General features: G+C 35.1%; 2 protein-coding genes across 4 annotated transcripts in view; both read left to right on the top strand.

Annotated features, from left to right (window-relative positions):
• LOC133847758 (protein PRRC2A) overlaps window positions 1–12,651 on the top strand; it is a 56,006-nt gene that overhangs the window by 25,026 nt on the left and 18,329 nt on the right. For all 3 annotated transcript variants that reach the window (XM_062282965.1, XM_062282966.1, XM_062282967.1), the window contains exon 3: window positions 12,121–12,632. The gene's annotated coding sequence lies outside the window, so the exon portion shown is untranslated. The remainder of the gene's footprint in view (window positions 1–12,120; window positions 12,633–12,651) is intronic.
• LOC133847858 (S-phase kinase-associated protein 1) lies at window positions 3,518–3,958 on the top strand. The gene has a single exon (XM_062283123.1). The coding sequence runs from the start codon at window positions 3,518–3,520 to the stop codon at window positions 3,956–3,958; it is 441 nt and encodes a 146-aa protein (XP_062139107.1).

Below are 12,651 nucleotides of genomic sequence, written 5' to 3'. Positions count from 1 at the left end.
AGCAATTTGTCAGTCAGCTCATTGGGATGCAGATGCAGATACAGACTGAGATACTGAGATCGAGATTCAGGTTCGCATCGAGACTCTCATAACTCACAATACGCAATCAGAGAGGTCGACAAATAGTTGGTCGATGCGATTTGTTTTCGCCTCGGTCTCGTTTCACAGCCATTCCGAATTCCGTATTCCACCTTTTTCCATGCGCCGTCGTGTTCCGTATTCCGTATTCCAAAGTTTGCAACTGCTTTTGATTCGTTCTCACAATTGCCACATACATACGATTAATGCAATGTGTCTGCTGCAATTAATGCGATTTAATTATACCACTGAACCAACTGAATTATTCGAATGACGAATGTGTCGATTGTGTAGCGTATTCAGTTGGCCAAAAAAGCAAAAAAACAACCATAAAAATGGAAATGCAGATCGTAGGCAACTTGTTGATTTCTGCTTCTTCAATAGCAAATAATTGTTCGAGGCGTTGAGTTGCACTTGTTGCAATTGTTTTGAGCAGCGGCGACAAAAGGCAACGACAAGAAACAAAAGCAAAAGTAAAACTGCCGCAACATCGAAATGAAATTGAATGGAAATTTATGCGGAGCACGCGAAAAATGCATTAAATGTGCACAAATACCAAGCAAGCAAACCAAGCGAGGGTCTGAACTTAGCTCAGCTTAGCTCAGCTCAGCAGGTGGAGCCAATCAGAGAGTGAGGCGGAGTAGAAGTGATTGAAGTCGCGTTTGCAACTCTCCATTGTGCTCGTAAATGCCCAATAAATATGCCCATTTATGCCTGCGCTCAAATATGAAATAATTCAAAACTATTTGCAAGCGACTTCGATTTCAATTGGCATATTTGAGATTGTCCCCTCTTGCACATAAAATAATAATAAGAGAACCCATTTGAATCGACTTTGAAACTAAAAACTATGCAACTCTTGGGCAACAAGTAATTTAAGTGAATGGTATTTGACATTTTTATAACTCTGTGCGAACAGGAAATCCATGCAACTGGCAGTAGAAGAAATCTTCGACGCCATAAAGAATATATTCGTGATTAGAGTCCGAATGAACACTGTAGAGACAACAATTTTGTTTTTCGCTTTATTAGTGCACGCAGATCAAGTTTGGTTTTTTTTTGTAGAAAATCAAGAAATAATTTCACAATTTCATAGCTTAATTGCTTTGGTTGGCAATCTGCGGTATATTTTGTATACTATGATATATTTAGAATGTAGTAGTATATAGTTATACCGTATATGTTTTTGGGGTATTTCAATTTAGTATCAAGAAATAATTTCCTAATTTCATTGCTTAATTGTTTGTGTTCAAAATTTGCGGTATATTTTGTATACTATAATTTGTGCTCAATGTGGTATATTCATTATGTAGTAGTATATTGTTGAGTCAAATGTGTTTTTGAATATATTTAAGTATATTTGGTTGTCTATCTGTGGTATATTTTGTATACTATAGTATATTTAGAATGTAGTAGTACGAGGGTTGCTATTTAAGTTTCTGGCCTAGGTCACTTCTAGCCATATTAGGACCAATTGGCTATTTCCCAAAAAAAGTTTGGACTTTTATCAATAAAAGCTCCATACAACTTGTTCATGTACGAGCACGTTTGATATCGATAAACGATTAATCAAAAACTTACCTCGGCAGAAAAATCGAATTAACTCGTGAACACTTTTGAGCCAACATTTTTCACAACTTTCGACTTGGATTATTACGACACGAGTGCACCGATGAACTTAAATCTTTATAAGGCGATGAAGTGCCATCCTATAGCCCTGTGAAATACTGGTTTAATGGATTCTATCGTGGCCGATGCTCGGTGGAAGACGAAGGTTGTGAAGGTCGTCCAAAAACAGACGTTGGGCCAGAAAACATTGATGCCGTGCGTGAACTGATAATGCTAGATCGTCATGTGACATATCGTGAGATAGAGGCATCCTTTGACATTTCTTCCACCAGAATACATTCGATATTGGATAAACACCTGGTCGTAAAAAAGGATTGTTCTCGTTGGATCCCGCACAATTTGACGTTTGCTCAAAAAAAGGCTTGTGTGGATTGGTTCAAAGAAATTTTGAAAAAATACATTCCCTGTGCTTCAAAAGACATTTATAAGATAGTCACAGGTGACGAATCATGGATCTATGGTTATGAGCCCAAAACAAAACAGCAATCGACCGTGTGGGTCTTTGAAGGTGAGCCAAATCCAACGAACCTTGTTCGTGGAGGAAGCACTATTCAGCAAATGGTCGCCTGTTTCTTCGGTAAAACTGGTCATGTGGCGACTGTTTCGCTTGAGCAATGTAGGACGGTCAATTCTGAGTGGTACACCATAATTTGTAAGCCTGAAGTCCTCGTAGAAATTCGAAAAACGAACAAGAAAAGATGGATCATTCCGCACCATGACAACGCGAACTCTCACACACCAGCTCAATCCCGCGCCTTTTTTTGCGGTCCAAACGTGGAATTCATGGGTCATCCGCCGTACAGCCCTGACTTGGCACCCAATGACTTCTTTTTATACCCGCACATCATCGAAAAAAAGCGTGGTCATCGATTTTCGATGTCAGAAGATGCTGTTAAAGCGTTCAAAAACCATGTTTTGGAGGTGCCTCAATCAGAGTGGAAAAAGTGCTTCGAAAATTGATTTTAGGGCATTCAAAAGTATATAAATCTTGCTGGAGAATACTGTGACAAACAATAAATCCATTTTTTTTTATAAATATTCGCATTTTCATTATTAGGCCAGAAATATAAATAGCAACCCTCGTATATAGTTATACCGTATATGTTTTTGGGGTATTTCAATTTAGTATCAAGAAATGATTTCCTAATTTCATTGCTTAATTGTTTATGTTGAACATTTGCAGTATATTTTGGTATATTCATTATGTAGTAGTATATTGTTAAGCCGAATATGTTTTTCAGTATATTTATTTGGTATCATCAACAAAAGTCTCATAGATGCTTGGGTTGGCCATTTGTGGTATAATTTGCTTACTATGGTATATTTGGAATGCAGCAGTATATAGTTATAACAAATATGTTTTTGGGTATATTAGTTCGGTATATTTTAACAATCACTTGATTGACTGACTTCTCTCTCTCTCTCTCACTCTTTTTTTTTTGTCTTCATTTACGTTAATTTGTTAAAATTACTTCATGTTTTGTATTACACCAAAGTGATTAGCAGTGCTTTAGAGATGGTAATACTTAAAAATTTATTGAACATAATAAAATAAATAACTTGCGGTACTTACGAGTAAAAGGCGAAATTGAAAGTGACTGCAAGAAACTCATAAATATTAACATAGACAAGTTAATCCCAACAATTGGAAATAAACAAATATTTCCTAACTTCCTAACACAATGAGAAATACAAGTAATTTTGACTTTCTATATAGTATTCCCTGATTTCCATGTCAAATTGTAGTGTTAATAAAGTGAGAATCAATAGTAAAAATATATTTGGTAAACTCAACAATTAATTATACCAAATGGAGAAGAACTTCATACGATTGGAGACCAGAGATCGACGTGTAATCGCCATCGATCTCAAGGTGCTGCAGCGATCGATGGTGATACAAAACATGCTGAAATACTGCGACCTCGATGAGGGAAACGAACTGAAGCTTGCCATGCATGGCATCAATTCCGAAGAGCTCCTCAAGATTCTACTGTGGCTGGAGTTTCACAAGGACGACGAGGAGCCACAGTGGGTGCAGTCCAAAATAGAACCCGAAGACGTTGAATACCAGATCGATGACTGGGACAAGGAGTTCCTCAGGGAGAAGCTGCCGGTTGTGCGATCGATAATGCAGGGCGCCGATTATCTCGAAATACGTTGGTTGCTCAAGCTCTGTGCTCGCAAATTGCGCATTCGTGGCTCAAGCGAACTGTATCTGCATGTTATGGGAACCATTTCGCCGTTAGATTAATTTTGTCGTACACACATTTGTTTTTGTTTTAAGCGACATGCTTTATTTATTTACCTTACCGCATCTGGCATCCTTTTTCCTAAGGAAAACATTGCTCTAGCCCTTGATTTTTGTGTTTGTGTTGATTTTCTTCTTGTTTGTTATTGCAGCTGCTCGTTTGACGTAGCTGTCAGCTTTTTGTGGACGCACGTTGGCTCAGTGCTATAAAACTCGCCAAAATAAATAGAAATTGTTCGTCTTTTGCTGGACTTTCGAACAGTGTTATCACTTTTGACTAGATTTAGCGACTATTAGTGTTAGCTATTATTTACAAAGTTAGCCATTTTTTCGTTCGTCTTTTGCATGACTTTTGAGTAGTGTTGTCACTTTTGGCTAGATTTGGCGAATTTTAGTGTTAGCTAGCAGTTACAAAGTTAGCCTTTTTTCATTCTTCTTTTGATGGACTTTCGAGCAGTGTTGTCACGTTACAAAGTTAGCCTTTTTTCTTAGCAATTATAATTTGTTTTTTTCTGATTATTTAAACATTTTTGTTGGAAAACATTTTGTTGTTGACATTTACTATCATAAAAAAGATATTTATTGTTGAAATTACTCTTCTATGACTGGAAAAAATAATGTCTAAAATTTAGATACTTTTCGGTCCTCTTTAGCATTAATTTGCTATTTTTATTTTTTATAAATTTAACATAATTTTTCGCGGAAAACATGTTAATTCTGAATTTTAACATTTGAGCATAATTTTTTGCGAAAACATTTTCTTTCTGATTTTTACTTTCATAAAAAAAATATATTTGATTATTAGAATTACTTTCTAGGAAATGGAAAAATAATATCACATTTTCAGTTCAGTTTTCTTTAGCATTTTACTTTTGAAATTCTAATAATATTTTCGTATCAAGCGTTTTATTTAACATTTAAACATTATTTGGCTGGAAATGATTTTATTTCAGACTTTTACTATTATTAAAATTATATTTATTTATTATTAGAATGACTTTCTAGGGTACAACAAAAAATAATGTATAAATATATTTACTTTCAAAGCCATTTTCACCACTTGTGTGTTGGCTTTCAAAATTCTGGCAGCCAGTGTTGTAAAGTGCCACTCAGTGTCATGACAATTTATTTGTCTGTGCAATTTATGTGGCTGCCATGCAACGCGAGTGTTGTTGTGACAAGTGGCAAGTGGTGAACCTCAACCTCAACCTCAATTGCGCAGAGTGTGGCAAATAAAAACAGCAAAAAGAAAACTTTCTCGCCATCAAACACAATGGTGGTCGCATTGGTTGGTGGGCGTGTGTTTTGCTTTTCACATATGCCACACTTTTACACAGCTTTTTTCAAGTGCGCGCGCGCAACAAATAAAAAAAAAGAGCATGGGAAATAACATTAGAGTTGCAGCAGGTGAAACTGTTGGGAAATAACGTTCGCCAAATGCAACCGACAATTCAAATGCTTGATTATGAGTGGCATAAATATTGTAGATCATCAGCAAGAGAGAGATAGAGAGAGAGAGAGAGAGAGAGAGAGAGAGAGACGATCATCACACAATATTGTGATCAGCTAAACACAGGATGTTGTTGATATTGTTTTCCAAATTTCTAATTCACTTTTGTATAACCAAAACTTTTCTCAAGCAAAGGCGGCTTGAAAATTGACTGAACAAATTATTAAATTCAATTATGTATGCAAATATCAACGTTGATGGAACTTGGCAAAATAATTAAAATTAAAATAAATGATTTCCCTATTAATGAACCTATTCATAATAAATAACATAAAAATTGAACAGTTACAAGTTTGCAAAAAAAAAATCAATAAAATACAAGAAAGTTGTGAGATACCCGCTACTCGTTGTAAATAAAAGTGAAACATTGTGCTATTAATTTGAAAATATACTGAATTAATATACCGCACAGATACTAAGAATATATCAAAGGCTAACCCCTACCCTGTGCGGTATTAATTTGAAAATATACTAAATTAATATACCGCACAGATACTAAGAATATACCAAAGGCTGAGCTAGAACTACATTCAAAATATACCATAGAGTGTAAAATAAACTAGATTATCAGCCAAACTAATTAAGTTCAGATTTCAGTAGCCGCTTTTTGCTCATACAAAAGCATTTCTTTAATAACTTCTACAATTTTTATCTGATCGCACCCAAGTTTTCAGCAATCTTAAATACTTGAGTGAATATTGTGTGTACCAAAAATCACCGCTCTAACTTTACGCTTATTATTCGATATCGTCTTGGCTGTTAACACTGTGTGAAGTCTGAGATGACTCCTTCTTTATAAATCCACCCATTACTTATAATTGAGTGTGATTGAATAGACAGTGTTTTCACGCACTCCATAGTTATATAGTTCTATATTATATAAGTTCTTAGTTATCAACTCTCTAAGCTTAAATAGCTTTACATTTTACATTTAGCAAATTTCTAAAGTTTCATAACTTGGCAAATAAGGAAGCATTAATTATGTCGTCCATAATTCAGAGTGACTCATTTCTGGAGTTGATCCCAGGTTCTCTTATTTGTAAATTCTACAACCCAAGTCTGAGTTGAGTTATCATTTCCTTTTTGCGCTGTGCTTGCAACTCTTTTCCATATGAGCCAAGTGTGTTGAATATTATGATTTTTATGCAGATTTTGTTGTTGTGCTGTTGCTTTGGAAAATGCATTTTGCGTGCCGCTTTTTTTTTGTATTTTGCAGCCACGAAAAGTGCAAGAAAACATATACACAAAAATGATTTAATAAGTTGTTGAACAACTCGAAGTCGAACTCGAAGTCGAAGTCGAAGTCGTTGTCTAAGTCAACCGGATATCGAAGTCGCGAGAGTTGGCCAAATGTTTTGCAATTTCCCTAAGTTGTTGTTGTTGTTGTTGTTGTTGCATGTTGCAACTGTTTTTGGCCAGATGCGTGTGGCACGATCTGACGGGCTGATTCCTCAATTAAACGGCAGTCGGAATTTTTGCAGCTTGCGTCCAATTAATGCCCCCGATAAATGGCATAAAAAGCAAAAGAAAAAAAACAACAACAACAAGCAAACACTCCACACCCCAAGACGATTAATCAAAAAGTACACTAAATTGTTGTGTACTGCTTATCGAACATTTTAACGCCTCCCGTTGATGATGATCAGCGAAGAGTGTTGCACAGTGGCAACTGTGGAAGATGCTGACGACAATCGGCAGCAACAACATCGATAACAACAACAACAACAACTCGTTGATTTACGAGTTCCGCTCGCACAATCTCACGCTTCAAGTCTCTGCAGCGATTCATTTGCTTTTGACTGCATTCGTTTGATCGTTTCGATCGTTCGCTTGATCATTCGATTCATTCATTCATTAAGCGACGAAGCGAGCATCTCGCCAAACATTTAACCAAACTCACGCTCCTCCGTCTCGCTCTTGCTCTCGCTCAATAATTGTTTCTTTTTTACGAGCATTGTTTAATCACCGACAACTTTTGGCTGCTGCTTGGGGGCTGCTGCTGCTGCCTCTGCCTCTGCAATCATTTAGTTGATGTCTTTGGCGCTTTGATTTCGCCGGCGTTCCATGCATAATAGAGTTGTTGTTGCTGTTGCTGTTGATGTGTAGCACTTGCCACCAGCGGAAGGCATTCGAATTTGGTTTCTTGGTCTCTCTTTGGTCTCGTGACTCTCGTGAATCGACAGCAAATTTGTCGGCTCCAACAACGACGTGCAGCGTTTTTCTGATCCACATTTACAGCAGTATTCATTCAGTCTCGAGTTTGAGTTTGAGTTTCAGTTTCAGTCTCCGTTTGCTGTTACGGTTTCAATTTGAAGTTTCAGTTTCAAGGTTTCGGTTATTCAGCAAATGTTTCAAGGGCGGCAAATGTATCGCTTTGTATCGCTTATTGCTTCTCTTGTTGTTGTTTTTTGTTCATTTTGTTTTTTTTTTGTTTGTTGTATTTACACCATTTGACAGTTGTCCTCAAGTGCAATTTGTGGCTTCCACACACAATTCTTATTATGCGGTTTTTTTTGTGACATCGCCTCTGATGTTTAACGCTTCATGTTTGACAAATGCATTTGACAAAATCATGACAAAACGTTGAAGAACTTGAAAGAACTCTTGAACATTGAAACACACTTGAACACTAGATGGCGCCTGTGTTTAATTTATTTGCATGTGTTTTCTCTGTTGGTCTATGCGGCGTATGCGTTATATTTCTTTGTTATGCAATTGTTAGTTCAATTGGTTTCAGCACAAGTAAAATATAATAATAAATAAATTGCTGCATTTATATTTTATTATATGAAATTCTTTATCTCAACTTAATTTTAACACTCTTACAATTTTAATCAGAATTTAAAGGTTGATAGATCTAATATACTAGATTTTGATTTTCGTTTATTCAAACACTTATTCTATAAGGCTCAGATCAAACTCAAAATTCGATTATCATTTGCTCTTACTTAATTTGTTCATAACTTTTCTAATTAAGTAAGAGAAAATGATGATCGATTTTTGAGTTTAGCTTGAACCTAATAGAATAACAGTTTTACTATACGAAATTGCATAAGTGAGAAACAGTTTCATCCGATTTACATGCATTTAAGGTGAACTGCCGACGCATTGTTTATTAAAAGTTGTATGCCAAAATTACAAATAATTAATACTTTGTATTTAATGAACATATAATGAACTAATTAAATTAATTTTGATAAAGACAAAACATATAATTTATTTATTTTATTTATTAAAGTTAAATATAATTAAAATTAGCACTAACTTAGCCTTCGGCTTACAAATTCATAATTATGTTGTAAGTTTAACGAATACATTAAGAAGGTCTTACCAATTTCACTGAGAATATTGTTATATTGATTTGTAACTTCATTAGCGCTTAAGATATTTGCCAGAAGCAAGAAAAAAAACTGTAGTTTTAGAGAAGCTCTTGTAACCTTAATTATTATCTCAAAAGCTGACAGTCTGGTATATTTCGTACTCTATGGTATATAAAGTGTGTAGTATTTTATCAATATACCAAAAATAACGTTCGATATATTTTAGTATTTTTGTTCATCGTCAATAGGCAAAAAAATATGTCTGTCTGTCTGTCTGTGTGAACATTTTTTTAGCGATAGACTATATCTATATACCAAGAATAGCGTTCGATATATTTTAGTATTTTTGGGATACATTTATTTGGTGTACTTTAATTTTATAGCATATTTATTTCATACACCATAAAAGTAATACGTCTTTTGGTATATAATATGGTATAAAACGAGGATAATAACGATTTTGGTATATTTTAGTATTATGTGATATATTAATTCAGTATATTAAAAAAATAATACATCGGTTTGTATATTTTTAGAATTTTTGTGGTATATTATTTAAGGGATAATTTAAGGATAATACCGATTTGGTTTATTTTAAGAATAATACTGCAATGTTTTGACCTTTTCAACATATATGGCTAGTATCTCACAGTCAAGTAAGCTCGCTTCCTTCCTTTGCCGTATTTTGTGTGTTTTTGGGTGAGTTGAAAGGTTAGTGATACGGTATTCAAAGAAGGAAATAAAGAGAATTAAGTACTCGACTTAACCTGAGTTGACACACTGCCCATTGAAGCAAAGTTGTTCGAGTTCTGTGTGAAACTTTGAGATCGTAATAGGTAGCACTCGCAAAGCGATCTCGAGGTGTGCATACACCGGGTTGATCATTAAGAAAACAGTTGGCAAACATCAAAGCAAATAAAAGGCAAAGAGGCAAAATAAAAATACAAAAGTAAAGCAAAGAGGCGACTAATTAACACATCGAGACCGAAACTCGATGCCGACGCGACGTCGCGTTTGTTGTACTTAATAAAAATGGGTCACTTGGTTAGTTGGATAGTTGGATAGTTGTTGGTAATGTTTCTCTCTCTATGACTATGCCTATGCCTATGCCTATATAGTTCAGTTACCCGATACGATCCAATGCGATACGATGCGAACTAATGTAATTTTGATGTATGTACTGTGCACGCACAGTTGAGCAAACAGCTGGCAGAAAAATGCGAGTTTGTGTGTGTGTGTGTGTGTGTGTGTGTTGCAAGCAATTAACTGGGCGTCAAGTGTTGACCAACTGTTGGCAACTTGGCAATAAGAAATCATCAAAAAGTACACTCACACTTTTACACACACTTGTGTGCTGTGTGCTACATTGTGACATTCTTCTCCATTCAGCTTTTCTTTTGCCACCTGAAAAGTGTTTTTTCTTTTCTTTTCTTTGTTTTTGTTTTGTTTTGTTTTGTTTTTGTTCACGTTTACTGTTTTGTTTCTTTTACTTAATTCCTGCGGCGTGCGCTCACTGAATCGAGCAATTTCCGCCTTTCGCTTGCAGTTGCATCACGATAACGATAACAATGCCGATGACGATGTCGATGTCGATGACTTTGACGTTGACGTCTGGACAAGATCAATACTGACGCTGACTCTGAGCTTTAGAAGTTTCAGACCGACACAAAAGAACACATTTGCATTTAACTTGGTGTTGAAATTGATTGCCGCAGTTTGTCATTGATTTCTCTTGACTAGGAGATCTTTAGTTGTTTCTGTAAATTATCAGATTGAGGTCCCGCATAAATTAGCTGCATCTCGCTATTTTCTTTTGCTTAAATTGCACAAATTTTGCTTAAAAAAAAAATTAGGAAAAAAAACTTCTTAAAGCACAGACAAAATGATTGTGACAACCAAAAGTGAATTTCATGGAAAAAGGCAACTTTTTAATCTATGCTATCCGAAATGTGATTATTCACTGATCAAACATTTCTTGCAACTCAATTAAATATATATAAAACATGATGAAAATCCTAATTTACACATTAATAATACCCTTAAAAATATATGTACATTAATAATTTTTATAGTAATCAAACATTTTTCGAAAAACAAATTACCCCAAGTAAAACAGTATCTAATTATATTTAGTCTTAATTCTTAAGCCTCAATTCTTAAGTGTTCATTTACGATAACTTCTTTGTCTGACAGTATGGTATATTTTTATATTCTATGGTATATTTTCCATGTTATACTATATCGGGATACTTTATATAGCCGTTGGTGTGTATATTAGTATTTTTGTGGTATATTAACTGTATTTCAAGATAATATAATACTGCACTGTTTTACTATTATACAAAATGGGGCCAAACAAAATAGACTGTGTCTCTTTCTTGTTCTTATTATTTGTATTTGAATTATGTATATGATGCATTATACAGTTCATTTATCTTAAGTTTTCATAAATACTTTTTTTTCTCTAAGAATTCATTATTATATTCCGTACTGCTTAAATTGAAAATGCCAACATGATCCATGCTCTTTTTCATTTCTTTTCTTTATTTACTTATAATATATGTCATATTTCATTCATATTTTATCATAAACTATACCAATTTCCAATTATAAGTTAGTATAACTGCTCAGCTTCGTTGGGTCAAACGAATTGAAGCCATTAAGCGCATTTCAGTACTCAAAAATATACCGAACAACGTTGATGTCAAAGACGTTGACTCTTCTTCGCCTCGGAGTCGATGTCAGTGTCACAGTCACAACTCCCAGTCTCAGTATCAGACCTAGACCTAGACTCAGTCTGAGATTGAGACCCAGGTTCAGACTCAGACTCAGATTCAGAGACAGAGTCAGAGACAGACCTTGATAAGTCACATTAAGAGCTGCAGAGAGTTGGTGCCCAGCCCTCGAGTGCTGCTACCGTTTATAAATCTCTTAATTAAACGCTCATTAAAAATGTTAATTACACATTTTAAGCAATTTAATTTCAACATTTTCAACTATTTTAATTGTCTCTCTCTCTCTCTCTCTTTCTCTCTCTGTCTGCGTTCCATTTCAATGGCAATCGGGTTTGGACTAATGTAAATTGCCAGCCATAAAAAGCAGAAACAGATACAGAAACAGAAACAAAACTCTATGTTATGCTTCATTAGATGTGTCCGTTCTGAACGTAATTGCATTTGTGACTTTTCCGGCTAATGATTTCCACACATCGATACGAATAAAGAACTTTATTTTACTTCCCCCGAGGCGAATGATTTTTCAAAATAATTTCATATATCGCATTGAAGTTTTGTTTATTAATTTAATAATGTTCTTCCTGTTTTGCTTTTTTGCAGTGCTACAAATCGACTTTGGGGGCTGCGTCATGTTGTTGTCGCTGTCTGTGCAACATGTAGAACAACCACAACAATCAAAACAACAACAACAACAACAACAACCACAACGGCAACAAGAAGCACATAAACAATTATCTGGCTGCGAGAATTGGCCAAGAGCAATAATAACATTAAAAACAAACTAAAGCGAGAAACTCGACAACGAAACTCAGAAAGACATTTTCAATACAGAGAATTATATATATATAAAAAGAGAGAGAGAGAGAGCGAACGAAAGAGAGCGAGAGAGACACGTTAATAGCCAGAAGCAAGTAGAACGAACAAACGCAAATTTAAAGCAACAAACAACATCGAGGGAACTTTTGAACCGACCGAAAAAGTAGCAAGCAAATTGCTGAAGCAACAACAACAATAATAATACCAACAACAACAAAAAGAACAACAACAACAACAACAAGTGTCGCCGTTTCTTAATGCAAAACAACCATTCTGTGATATCTTAAGATCCAAAGGTGAGTTGCATAAAACAAA

This window comes from Drosophila sulfurigaster, chromosome X (assembly GCF_023558435.1).
Source record: "Drosophila sulfurigaster albostrigata strain 15112-1811.04 chromosome X, ASM2355843v2, whole genome shotgun sequence".
NCBI lineage: Eukaryota > Metazoa > Arthropoda > Insecta > Diptera > Drosophilidae > Drosophila > Drosophila sulfurigaster.
This window is presented reverse-complemented; position numbering and strand designations above follow the sequence as displayed.